Source organism: Rhyacophila brunnea, unplaced genomic scaffold, assembly GCF_057557595.1.
Source record: "Rhyacophila brunnea isolate RB1 unplaced genomic scaffold, BYU_Rbru_1.0 scaffold_1, whole genome shotgun sequence".
NCBI classification, from domain to species: domain Eukaryota; kingdom Metazoa; phylum Arthropoda; class Insecta; order Trichoptera; family Rhyacophilidae; genus Rhyacophila; species Rhyacophila brunnea.
Window position 1 is genome coordinate 15,314,341 of NW_028232751.1, and position 14,951 is coordinate 15,329,291.

General features: G+C 33.9%; 1 protein-coding gene across 1 annotated transcript in view; it reads right to left on the reverse strand.

Annotated features, from left to right (window-relative positions):
• fw (CUB and Sushi multiple domains furrowed) overlaps positions 1-14,951 on the reverse strand; it is a 266,332-nt gene that overhangs the window by 47,182 nt on the left and 204,199 nt on the right. Inside the window, exon 5 of the mRNA XM_085941650.1 lies at positions 5,052-5,174. Coding sequence (XP_085797776.1) covers positions 5,052-5,174 — 123 coding nt within the window. The remainder of the gene's footprint in view (positions 1-5,051; positions 5,175-14,951) is intronic.

Genomic DNA, 14,951 nt, shown 5'->3' on the forward strand with positions numbered 1-14,951 from the left:
ATTATCATACTTATTTGTTTTCGTTGGATTAAGAATACGTCATATTACACATATTGTTGGTTCATTTTTAAATTCATTATGCCCTGCCTAAACCAAACTATAATATATACAAAATATTATTCTATCTATAAAGTATCCAAAGTTATGTATTATTTAATTGCAAAATTTTAGATATTTTATAGATATACGAGTAGACTTTTTACTATTATCTGGTGTCGCAGGGTTTAGTTGAATTTTAAAAACTAACCAACACCATCTGTAAATTGTAATCTTATTTCAATGAAAAGAAATACGTATGAGTCGCATGACTGACAAAGCTTAGTGTGCACTGTTTATGGCGGATCTTAACAGCTTACCTTGACCCTTCGCCACCGTCCCATGCTCTGCTACTGACCGATGGACGATACAACAACGTTAAAATAATCCGTTATACTAGTTAAAACTATAGTAATGTATTCTCATGTTATTTTGATAGAATCTACGTCATTAAGACAATACAAATACTGCATTAAAAAATTCATTGTCTTCATGATAGTTTATAAACGCTAAATCAATCGCTAATATCCGGTTTTTAAAATTTGTACAAGATTACTCTATAAATCTAGAAGCTCCCCGTACCTAATGATTACTGAATGAATATCGACAGTCCTCGAGTTCAATCATTATAAACATATTTGAAAACTAACGGGTCCCAGCGTACGAGTTTTAATCCGCGAACCAGAGGCACGTGCAAAAAATCTGACGATTTCAATGGACTGACACACAATAACGAAGACTGCGCGGCGTCAACGCAAATCTTACTTGATTCCAATTGTATCCAATAATTGGAATCATTGCACCCAATTGGAATGGTCTTGCTTGATTCCAAATGTTTGTAATCCCCCGCGTTGACGTACCGCCGCAAATTCATGCAAACTGCACCCACACCACAACATACAGCAGCAGGGCTATTCTAACATATCACTTAATTAATAAAAAAGTGATAAATATGATAATATGTCGTAGTCAGGCAGTTAATTATCCCGGGAAGTTAACTGTACAGCGTGATATTTTTTAACACGGCTGCCCATGCGGCGTTAACCGCGACATGTCAAATATCGTTGTGTAACACATTTAACATGTCTTATTTGATTCCAAATGCATCCCACTGGAATATCCAATGGAGTTTTTTTAGTCAATTGGAGATTAGAATATTTTTTTTAACACTAAAACAGGCTTAGAGGCCCAATGAGAGTAGTGTATTTAGATAAGTGAAACAATCACAAACACTTAGGCTTTGAGAAAATTACATAAATGTGTACCGGGATCGAACTAGGAACTCGCGGCCAGCGTCTTACGCACTGCATTACTAGAGCGGAATTCATTTGGAATCAATTAAGACGTGTCAACAGTGCCGACAAATAGTAGATTTGTTTATGTTTATGGAATTGCTCCGAGTATTATCCGTATTAGAGGTACTTATTTTTTTATCAATTATGTTGACACACACACTGCTGACTAGATAATTTTAATTATTTACTACATTTAAATAGCATGCTAATTATATCTAATGGACACCTAATCGTTACGCGCTAGGCGCGTCTTAAGCGTCCAATATCTGAATGGAATTCCAATTGTCCTGAAAGGAATCTGAAAACGGGACATTTCGGCATCCCGAAGCTGTGCCAGGGGACAACGGGATAGGATACCTAAAAACGGGACGTATGGTCACGTTAGTTATACCACACCCAGTAGGGTAAGCCAGTTACCATTAATTTTGTGTTACCTGTGTTAGAACGATTTTTTTGTGATATTATTAAAATCATAGGGTGCCACTGCTAGATTGTCGTAGCAGTAGGAACCTAGGTAATAAAGTAATAACATGGCATTGCGTCGCGTCGGCGGTGTCTGACCACAATGAGCACCGAAGCGAGACAAGACAGCGCACCGACTCGATGCGCTGCTGGGTCGCCATTTTGTTGCGCGCCTTTTTGTCGAACGAGATTAATATCTCGATCAAAACAGCAACGCGTGTCGTTTGTAGGATTATTGGCGCACACACAGCTATACATAATAATTTAGACTAGTCGAGGTTGACACAAATGTATAGACGTGGCCATCGTGCCAGTGACGTCCCGTGGGGATAGGCAGATTGAGCGTCGCTTGGGAGCGGCAGTTACTCGAAGGGCGGCGTATGTTATATAGAAATAGGATTAATAGGAACCTACCTAATAACGAAAATATTCAGCTCACTGGTTGGAAACAAAATGTATTAATTAACATAAAAGATTTAACAGGACTGTATTTTTGTTGGGTTCGCGATGTCTAGTTTACTTCCGTTGTCCTTGGACGTCACTTCCTTGATGACCATCAATGCCACGTGCAGATTTGCGAATTATATTTGAATTATAGGTAGGTAATATTTTTGCCAATCACTCGCGAGTTTTGAAAGTTGTGTATTTTTAAATGTATCTGAAACTGTGGACTCGCAATATTGTTTATTGAACTGCAGATGGCATTTAAATTGGATTTAGTAGTATATATTTTGTTAGTAACAACATATTTCTTAAATATGGGGGGGGGGGGGCATGAAAGAATGATAAAAAATACTGTGTAAAAAATGGGGCGAAATTTTGACGCTGCCTAGGGGCTGCATTTTTTCTAGGGACGTCACTGCATCGTGTGATCAGGGAGCTGAAATTTCACATCGATTCAAATAACGTGGGGCGTTTTATAGGATGGTTTAGCTCCGTATTTTGAGGTTTACGAAATGTCGCCTGGTCATGATATTTGTTTTTTTTTTTTTAATTAGAGCATATGAGATGATAATCAATCGTAATACACGTAAGAAAACTGTATTCAATTATTATTAATTAGATTTCCACTCGGATTGATAGACTATTTTTGGCCAATAAGATAATTGAGAGCTACATTTCTGGCAAATTTCAGCTCCCTACTTTTAGCTCTCCCCAGAGTTCCCCCGTCGCCTGATGAGATCAGTGTGATAATATTATGTGGTGCATAAAGCCTAAGGACCGGCCTATGCAATTATATATTTACATTAAACGTAATGCTTATTCTTGAATAGTGTTTGTCTGGTGTTTTTATACAATGCGATCTGTCATTTTTGTATGAATTTCAACGTTTCCGTTTGCGAATCGATTGGTGTAAATCGAAGAAAATACCCATTGCTATGTCGTCATTATTTTTTAATATTATGTATACATTTATTTGTAACACTTTTTTATGTTTTTTTTAAAAATTATTGTAGGATTTTTTTCTATTCAAAAAAATTTGCGTGCCATGTAAAATCATCTCGCGTGCCACTAGTAGCACACTTGCCATAGGTTAGCCATCACTGCTCTAGTTCTAGTACCTACAGCGAGTACTTTTGCTTGCGTCGACTCATTTGTGCATTTATGTATTATATTTAAATATTGATTTTTATAATATTTTTAATCGATTGATGAAATTAATTGCAATTCAATATTTATGTTAGTTGATTGGATATATTAAATTTATGATTGATGTATGATTGAACAAGCAACTACATTTATTTCAGAAATGATTAAAACTGCATATAGGTATCTGGTGCGCAACTAGCAGTACTGCTGCCTAGTGGATGATAATTCGGATTTAGAGCGCGATGCAGAACCATACTCACGCGCGTAAGTACCTAACATACGCGCCTTTAATCTTTAATCTTCCAATATCGGCAACTTACATTGTGTCGCCTACACTATCCATACATAATAATACGTCATATAGCAAGGTAGTAAATCTACGGAAGAAGGCCCAGAACGATACCAATTGAAACTTAAAATATGGTCAAGACGCGCCTAAGGAAGTCGAGCTAAATTAGCAACTCTTGATGGTGTTTATAGCCAAGATTATCCAGATGGTTCTGCATCACGATCTTAGTCTATAGCTGTCTACGTGCTCAGTTTGTCACGATTCACTGCTGTTTTTGTGCTTGACATTATTTCTTTCAAGACGTGCCCAAAATAATTACATTATACAATTATGATTAGGTACATATTATTATTGTAATTTTATATTTCATTATATTTAAGGTAATAATTTTATTGACACAGGGTTATTGACTAGAGATTGTTAAAAAATAACTAATATTTAGTATTTATTTTCGGTCAAGTGGTGTAGTTTCATTGGAAAAAAAATCCCACCATTCCATTTTTGGCTATAAATGTACTCCCAATGACAAAAAGGTTAGGAACCCCTGCTCGAGTACCATGTCCCCCACATTCTGAAACGGGCCCCCCTACCTATCGTAAGGATAAAGGCAGAGTGACGCTCTATAGTAGTGTTTTCCAAATGGTGTACGCGGTGATATTAATGTGTATATTTAGTGTTTTTTTTTGTATATTTTAATCTATCTATTTGAATTATGGAATTGTAGAGTATCGATACACAATTATTTTTTTATCGCACAACCACATAATTTTAAATAATAATAGGTATTATTGAAGAAAAATAGCGCCGCAGGCGACTATTTTTTACTATTAAAGCTCCTAGCAACCTAGGCTCTAGCAACTAAATTATTAATATATACGTGCGTTATTATGGAAATCAATATGAAATGTTAAAATGACATTTCAGTATTCCTTTTTTTACTATCAAAGCAAATTTGTGATGTTTGTTTATCTCATTTATCTGGTCGAATTGCCTCGTCGGGCCCCTCAGGCTAGAGCACTTGTGGTGGCCATGTCTAGTACACACGAATATAATATACTTGGAGAGTATCTACATTTGTAACAATTTTCGACAAAATGCATATTGATTGAACATGTTGAAATCGCAGTTTCATTTAGAGCACAGTTGATTTACGTCCACTAAAATATATAAACGATAAATTTTGATTTATAGATTATCTATCGAAACCCATAAATTAACTCTCCATAAAAACTTGATTTCACTTTGCTTTTTCAAGATCAGGCCTTGGCGAATATAAATTGAGCCATATACCAATTTTGTAAGTGACTGAACATAGATATTGATTGATTATGATCGCTGGATAATCGGGTTCATAATAATTATTAAAGCAAATTTATTACCTTCTGTTGTGAACACTTCGACTTCGCAAAGTGACAGCGAGCCTTCTACTCCGACCAGCTGAAGAAATACGTGTTGTCCAATAAGAGGCCTCGCACATGTAAAAGTCTTGGTGCTGCCTTCATCTGTAGAAACAAATATAAATCAATTAATAAAAATCTGATCGACACATTATTAAAATATTTACATAGTCTTGATACAAAATATTGTAAGCGTAGTATTAAATGTATTGAATAGTGGTACCTATTGTGTAAGCTTCGATTAACAATGGGGGGTCCCAAGTGATCAGTCCTTGCACCCCTTCTATCAGATGCGAAGGGTGGAGGTAGGCTGTTAAGATCCGCGCATAAATAGTGCACACTAAACTTTGTCAGTCATTCGTATTTGTTTTCATCGAAATAAGAGTACAATAATTTACAGATGGTGTTGGTTAGTTTTAAAATTCAATTAAACCCTGCCTAATCCAAGCCATATTAGGTAATAGTCAAAAATTCTCGTCTATCTATAAAATATCTAAAATTATGCAATTAAATCATACATAACATTGAATATTTTATAGCTGATAGAATAATATTGTTATCTATTATAGTTTGGTTTAGACAGGGTTTAATGAATTTAAAAAAAAATGAACCAACAATATGACATATTTATGTGTTCTTAATCCAACAAAAACAAATAAATATGAATGAAAAAGTGTGCACAATTTGTCGCATCGCCCAAAATATACCAAAACTATTCTGGTTTGGTTTAAATAGGTGTAAATAATTGTAGTCATAGTTCAATAAAAACAAATACACATGGCTAACAAAGTTTAATGTGCACTATTTATGACGGATCTTAACAGTCTACCTCTACCCATCGCTACTGCCTTATATGGAATATCCTCTTTGATGACTTTTCAATATAAAGTGGTGCATGGAGATAACCAGATTGACTCCAGACCATTGAACTTCTCAATTCTAAGCCGGACACGGTGGTTTTGCCTCCAAGCTCTGTCAGCCTGGCTCTCCGACTTGCTTATGTGTCGAATTGCAGGATGTCGATCACATCCTCTGGGAGTGTCCCCATATTGCCACCCACCTGAATTAACTTATGAAGCCCTAATACTTTCACCAATACTTTTTAATCTTTACTATTTTGTTGTTTCACAATGTCCCTCAGATAATATGTATGTACAGCGAAAATTGTAAACCTCCAAGAGGGTGCCGTTAAACATTAATGCACGTCATAATATTGTATGCAATGAAACGAAAATGTTTGATAATCACTAACCTAAAATGCATCTTTATGCGTGATGACTTAATACTTATTTTGCCATTGTGCGCTGGTACACCCCTGGATTAGATTTTTTAATTTTGGTTAGTGTTGCTGCAAACTTTGATTTACGTATCTACGTGATACGATATGATAAAACTCTTTCTTTGTTTACGTTTTATTAAATTTTCTGATAGTTCATATATTTTTTTAGCTATACGACATTTGGAGACGTTTTCGTAGAACACAATAATATGTCGAAATTATATGGACTTTATCATTTTTTTAAGTGGCCAAACCTTCTGCTTCTATATTATGAACATTTAATTATTTAGTCATATTTTTAAGGAGTTAAACCTTCTGATAATATAAAATGTACAAACATCGCATTATCATTTACGTGTGGTTACTGCTTATAATACTGCTGATTATAATAGAGAGAAATTGCAATTTGAAGTTTGTCATGCCTTCTAAAATCAGGTACCTATAATGCAAATTATTTTGTAATTTATCTGCATGTTCTATATATCGGATGACCATGATTTTTTTTTCTAGTAGGTATACATAATTCGTTGTTAACCCTAAATACCTAAATTATCGACTTACCAACTTTTGGCAACCACCATACGAATTTATAAGTGTTTCAATTTTAACTTTTTACCTTTATGTTCATATTATAAATATTTTTTATTGAATGTGTCACTTTAATATTTGAATGTGACCATTCCTTTTTCTGTTATAAATAATAAACACAATATATATAATTATTATATAAACATACAACGCAATTTTTTTTTGTGCTAAGTGCTTTATTAATCTTCTTGTTCGATTATAATTATTTAAAGTGCCGAATACCACAAGGCAGGAAATATTAATTTGTTGGCTTATCAGCCTTAAGTGACTTAAGTCCTTCATAGTATTTTTAAGGTTACCTATACTTATTTTTGATTCGTTGACTACGGTTGTATTAAAATTATTATTACGTATTATTAACCAGATAGATACATTTTGATTAGAACTCATTCCTGTTGGATAAAAATCTCCATGTACTAAAACATAATAATAATCTACGATTCTACGGCAAGGCAAGTATCCTCCAGTACCTACCTGCAGATAAAAATAGAAGGTCAGTTGTTTAATACATTGAAGGAAAACCACTTCTTGCGATTCAGAATGAGATAACGGTTGGTACCTTTTTTTATTTCTAACCGTTGGTTTATGTAAACGACATTGAAAATTACCTATTATATGCTAATTTAATGGCTGAGAATTAATCTAACAGGTACCTACACAGCGCTGGCCCCTCCTTGGGAGAAAATGGTTGTGTATTTTGACAGAAATTTAATATTATCTATGGAAAACAAAATAATATGATGAAGATGTTATAAACTGAAAAATACAACATTGCATTTTAAGCACACATAATAATAATTAATGGTTACATGTAAATTGTACGTATTACATTTCACTGTAGCACAGTTCGCTGTAAGCTTTCTTATCGGAATGAGATGACCGTATACTAATATGGTCATCTCTATTTTCACATCCGATTTTGACAAAATTCAAGACTTCAAGAATGAAAATCTAACCTAACTTTACCTAACAATTAATAATCCAGTATATCGGCTATTTTCAAAATTTGTTTGCTGCTTTCTTCCTGTACACCGACAAGGACCGTATTTTATTATTTTAAAAGGTTGGACGGTATGACCATATATTTCCGATACAACATTTCACGGTGAAGTGTGATACGGCGAACTACATACGTACAAATTTCTGGACACGCACATACATACCTGATACTCATGGAGAAAAACACAATCATTACAGAATGGAAGTAGGGCTACTTTATATTACAATGTAATGATGTCGAGATTTTAAAATAAACGCAGATTTTTGACATTTTTTTTTTGGATAACAATAAAGAAAAGAAAAGTCTGTAAAGGAAATATGTCAAAGCATGTGGATAGATTTCCACTACAGAGCATCCATAGACAAGAGGAAATGCGTAAGTCCATACTACCTCGCCTACTACAGTCATCTCTCAGCAGAAATCACTTCAAGCTTATATTCAGATTAACATCAGACCACACAATGGGTAAAAGATTTGTTGTCCTCATAGGGAGAAGTGATTCAGGAGATCATTGAAGACAGTGGTACAATGCCCTAAATTTGAACGACAACGTTGTGACTAGGGAATCCAACCCCGAGCCAAAATTCTGATCCCGGGATTTCGGGATTACAATTTGACAATCCCGGTATTGGCATTTTTTTCCATTGTTAATATGAAATTTTTATATTTACAAATAACATTGATAAAATCGGTCAAAAATAAATCTAGTTTAATTTATACTATTTAAGACATTTATTGTTAATATTGTATACGTTCAATCTTGGAAATACATAAGTTTAATGGAGTAAATAATATTGTAATATAAATAATAATGTGAATTTAATATGAGTTTGCTGTTTCTGATAGTAAAGACTTAATGAATGGATTAGCGAGATTTAAAATAGTAAAGCAAATCATGGTGTACTTATGGCCTTTTCTCTTCATAAATAATCTAATTAGTCAGCCAAATATGAAACTGCCGTAAAAAGTATGAGATCATGGTGGAATTACTTTGTTAAAAGTGCAAAGCATTGTTTTTTTCCAATCTTTCTCATTTTTATTAATTTATGTGAAAAAATAAAATGAATCGGCAACTTATACATGGGTATAAATCAAATTTCATTCAAACTCAGTTTATTTTTAATGTAGATATTAAAAGTATTTTTTCTGTTATATTTTATTTTCCATAAAAATTGATAAAAAAAATCAATCCCGAAAGTTTCGGGATTATGTTTATCAGTCCCGGGATTCATAGGTATCGAAAACAGCTCAGGATACCGGGATTGGAATCCCTAGTTGTGACTTAGAGATATTCTTGAGAACGCCAAGATTGCAGTAAGAGAACTGGAGAGAGGGTTTGCAAAACGGATTCTCATTCAAATGAGAAGATGCGGCATGATAACGGGTCGCAGTCAAAAAGTCTAATGCATGTCAAATATACATTGTAGGGAGGGTGTACTGACGCGTTCAAATTTTTCATACCACAGATTTCAAAAAAACTTCCCTGGGTCAGTAGACCTTTATTACCTATCTCATATTTCCATTACCTTATGGTACGTTAACACTTTTAATGGTATAATTGATAAGAATAATTATTTTGCTATAGTCTATTGGTACCTAAATATTTTATTGTTGCATTAATTTTACGAATCTTGTCATAAAAGTTGTCGTGTCGGAAAAATCTAGTAGATAGCAGATAGGAAGTAGGAGTTACGTAAATTATAGATTGTAGACGGTCAAAGTTAATCGTGGACTGTAGTATCTAATACGGAAGAAGACAAAAAATGTAGCGAAAGAAATTTTATAGCAGAAGCAAATGCTGAAAACGTAAATAAAACACCTTATGCCTTGTCCAGGTGGCGCGATTTGTTATTTTTTGGTCTTGGGTTTATTCAGGCATTGAGCTTCGCATTGCAATCGCGCAAGCACTCGCCAAACTCTTGATAACGCGACGTTTTTAAGGCCATTTCAAAATAAGTTGTACAAACAATTGCTAGTTAGATATTAAATCTCTGAAGCCGTGTGTCACGACCTAGTTGCGCTTGTTTTTTATGCCCATTAAAAAATGTATTACGTCACATTATGTCAAATGAATCGCGTTATATGGGCGCAACTCATAGTTGTTACTTGCGCGTAAAACAAAGTGAAACACGCGCCATCTAAACAAGGTCTTAGGTATTTAATTTAACAAAAAAATGCTTATTAGTTTTTATTAGCTCGTATTATTATTTGTCCAGTAAAAATATTGCAATCGATTTTTAACTAACTTCCCGACTAGCTAGAAATTTGAAACTTTTAGAATATATCAGAACACGATGCCAATGCATTCTTTTGATACTTTTAGCCATCTTTAAGCAGAATTGAATTAATATTCAGTTAATTCTGTTTTGTATGAAAAGTTATTTCAGAAAAATCCGTAAAAAGTAAAAGACTATTATTGGTTGCTAAGGGGTGGTCCTAGCAACTAAATTATTAATATATACGTGCGTTACTACGGAAATCAAAATTAAATGTCAAAATGACATTTCAGTATTCTATATTTGTATGTTTGTTTTTTATTTACTTCATATCAAGTACAAGTTTGAGCATATTGAGCATAATAATTCAACAGAAAATTTAAAAACGTTGTATATAAAAAGTTCTTTTTATCTTGTAATTATTTTATATTCTTGTTACAAAACTTCTTTCAAATAATACTTAAATAATGCCGTCAAATAGGCAAATTATAAGTAAGTACCTATTTAAAGTGTGTTTTCACCAATTTTTGTGACATAATAATATAAAACATGCTGAGATTCCCATGACGAATTTCATTGAGCAAGGTTAACGTAAATCTCAATTATTGTTATTATTTTAATGAGATATAAGAGTGAAATGAAAGCAGAGCGATTTTCTCCATTGTTTTGTGACAGCACAGACGATCACTTCTTCGCCAGAACAGAATCCAGAGACACTTTGAAGGTGGAGCCGAGGCCGACATCGCGTGCGACTCGCACACCGGCACACAAAACAATGATCTTAAATAAATATTGTTTTGGCACTGCTGACAGTCGCGGCAATTTTAAGTCAATCAGAAAGTTAATGAACACAGACTAATGTAGGCATTAAATTTAATACAATTGAGCGAAGCTTCGAGATTTTACTTTCCATTAAAGCAGCGCTTCTCAAACTTTTTAAAATTTCCTGCGTGGTGGTCCCTTTAAAAATTGTTCGATGATTCGCGGACCCCTTTAATAAAAAAAATAAAATCTATATCATCTGAATAGGTAGTAGTGTAGAAAAAGCCGTATCACACTCATAGGTGGTTGCGAATGGAATCAGCACTCTTAGAGCCATCTTTTCAACATCAGGATAGGACTGTGCCATTTCAATCCAAAAATCACTACATCACGTTTCACGGAAAACCTGTTCTGCACCCCCATCATCTATCAAATCAATAAACTGTTCCCGAAATAAATTGTCCTACGAAGGCAGATCACTAATGGAGAGTACAAATGGGTGATAAAACGATAGTATTTTTCAAATTCTCGTAGGTCAGGAAAATAGTTAGAAATTTCTTCGCTAAGAATGAATAATTATATGCAGTTTCATCACCTCAAGGATATCGCCATCTACCTCAAGCTCTTTTTCATCAATAGCGACAAATGTTACATGCTATAATTATAAAAATATAAATAGTATAAATATGCGTTTCGTTTTTCGCGGTCCTACGGAAAAGGTCTCCCCTAGGAGACCACGGACCTCAGTTTGAGAACCGCTACATTAAAGGAAATAGAATGTAAAATATAATAATTATTCTTAGTAAGCAATCGAATACAATTATTTAAGTAGCATGAACATTTTCATTTGTTCCATTACGCACTTTCCTATATTTAGAGCTGACAGTTGGTAATAGCCAATTAAATAAACTGCCAATGAAGTTTATGGAACCACGAAATAGATTATTAGTGCAGGATCCCATAGACTTGTCGTATACATAATATGCGGAACGCATTCTGACAATTGGAATAGGTTCTAGGGATCACCAAGATATATAATGTCGATGTTGCCAGGCGATATTAGTGGTCAATTTTTTTTTATTGAGGTTTTAATTTTTTTTCTTATAACCCACCAAAAATTGTTCTGAGTTCTTCAATAAAATCAGGACCGAATCAGAGATTTATTGAAAATGCAATAATTATACCATGCCATCGGCATGGTCGTAAAACGGTTCGTCCCATTTGAAAAAATAAAACTAGCGAGCAGTGCAATGTGTTCAAAATTATCGATTCTTAGGATCCTCCTTGGCTTAAATTATTTTATTTAGTAGCATTTGTGTATAGAATCACCCAGATTGCTTTCTTTACCATATTATATGCATATGACATTCGTTTTAGTATTATGGCTAATCCAGAAGCAGTGTAGGTTGCATATATAGGTAAGTGAATATATGAAATAACGATAACCACTAACCACGCTAAGTACACATTTATTAAAGAAAAGAAACAAGTCATGTGTTCAAACTGCTTTAAGTATCATGATCACAGTTTTTACAAACACTACTTACACATTTGCACAATGATATACATGTCAAAGCCGATTTCTTATAACTACATGATAGTGTACGGCAGTTAGAATTACAAATAGTGGATCAGATGAGCTTTTCCATAAATAAACTTGTGCTGAAGCCTTTAAACAGTGTAAATACAATGAATCATATGTGCATATCACTCTTGACAAATTTAAACTAAATCCAATATTTTGGGAAATACATTTATATCGAAGTTCATCCGCTGTTGTTTTTTATTTACTACTTACTGTATAATAGGTAATTGCAAACTTTTTCCACGTCTTGAAACTGCTGTGGTCTCCAACAATCCATTTCCTAAAGCTGAAAGTGCATCCTGAACAAAACTCTTTGACGAGATGGTTAAAGCTTGTTTTTTGTATCTATGCAACTAGTGGTGTCACAGCCGGTTAAAGAATATACTGGCAAAATATTACAATTATTTTCACCAAGAGATTCAGCAGGCTGTCAAATGGCATCCTAAAACACGGGATTTCTTTTGAGATCCCTCATACCATAATCCACGACAACCAATCGTTGCAAGTTTATTCCAGAAATAAATGCCTAAGATTAAAACATCTGTATCGGGACTGTGTTAATCTCCAAATTTTGCATTTTTACAGCATGAAATATATGACAGAACATTCTAGAATCTAGAGTTTATTCTAGAATCTAATGACTTTGATTTTAAATCAATGGCGTCATTGAAAATTGGTCACTACAATTTAAACCATTGTGTGGGGTTGTCAAATCCATCACAAATCTACAGCTCACTTTCTTCGTTGATTTTTGCAAATGTGGGAGCATTTTTGCAAATAAATTTAACAAGCTGTAATTTATTTTGAGGGCTCACAAAAGAATCTTTGCAATTAATCCACCACATCTAAGGGAGAATCTTCAAGGCTTACATATTATAAGTATTTACACTGTTTAAGGGCTTCAGCACAAGTTTATTTATGGAAAATCTCATCTGATACACTATTGAGTCTACTGATTTCCTACAACTTGGCTTTGAGTTACGAGAAAATAATTTGTATCCAAGTCAAATGACGAATGAACCTCTACCAAATTATTTAGTTAAGCCATGCAAATGTAATTCTAACTGCCGTACATTATCATGTTGTTATGTTTTCGGCAACGGAAATCCTTACCAACGGGCTCCGATCCTTCTCGTGATCCAGTGGAAGGTTCATGTCAGTAATAAGACTCGATGGATGTTAATCTTCAGAGATGCTTATTCGTCAATACTCAATTTACAATTACATGGTGTATAAATAAAAGGGAAAGAACTCAATAGGGTTCGATCCGCAGTGAAACAACTCGGTGAGCAGAGCTGAATTATGTTTGAACAAGTTGAATGGTCCGAGTTGAATGACTCCAAGGATCATTTACAATAGTATTAATATGAAATAGTAAGTAAGTAATATTAGTAATGCTTACTTCATGTACAAGGGTTTATATGTGTGTAGTAACACAGTTAGATAGGGTGGATAAATTGGGGTTGATCAATAATATAATATTGAGTAGGTACCTACATTGTAATAGTTGAAATCACATCGATCGAATATTCTTAACAATAGTACATTATTAGTAACTTAGGGTGTCGATGAATCAAACAAAAGATAATTTGTTGTCATTGCGGAGATATTATACAGAGGGGAGTTACAGATCCATAACAATGTAGTTATAAGAAATCGGCGTTGATATGTATATCATTGTGCAAATGTGTAAGTAGTGTTTGTAAAAACTGTGATCAAGATACTTAGAGCAGTTTGAACACTTGACTTGTTGCTTCTTTTTATAAATGTGTACTTAGTGTGGTTAGTGGTTATCGTGATTTCATTTATTCACCTACCTATATGTGCAACCTACAGAGTTTCTGTATTAACCATAATACTAAAACTAATGTCATATGCATAAAATATGGTAAAAAAGCAATCTGGGTGATTCTATACAAAAATGCTACTAAATAAAATAATTTAAGCCAAAGAGGATCCTAAGAATCGATAATTTTGAACACATTGCACTGCTCGCTAGTTTTATTTTTTCAAATGGGACGAACCGTTCTACGACCGTGCCGATGGCATGGTACAATTATTGCATTTTCAATCAATCTCCGATTCGGTCTTGGTTTTATTGAAGAACTCAGAACAATTTTTGGTGGGTTATAAGAAAAAAAATTAAAACCTCAATAAAAAAAAATTGACCACTAATATCGCCTGGCAACATCGACATTATATATCTTGGTGACCCCTAGAACCTATTCCAATTGTCAGAATGCGTTCTGCATATTATGTATACGAAAAGTCTATGGGATCCTGCACTATATGTTCGATTGTACTATGTATTAAGTTTATCGGGCCTAGATTTTATTAGTGCGATAATGATAATAGCTGTGACATCCTGTAGGTAGGATATGCAGAACATGGATGACACCGTACATTCTAAGCCTAAGTGATGACAAAATATGTCAGTAGTAATAACCCAATA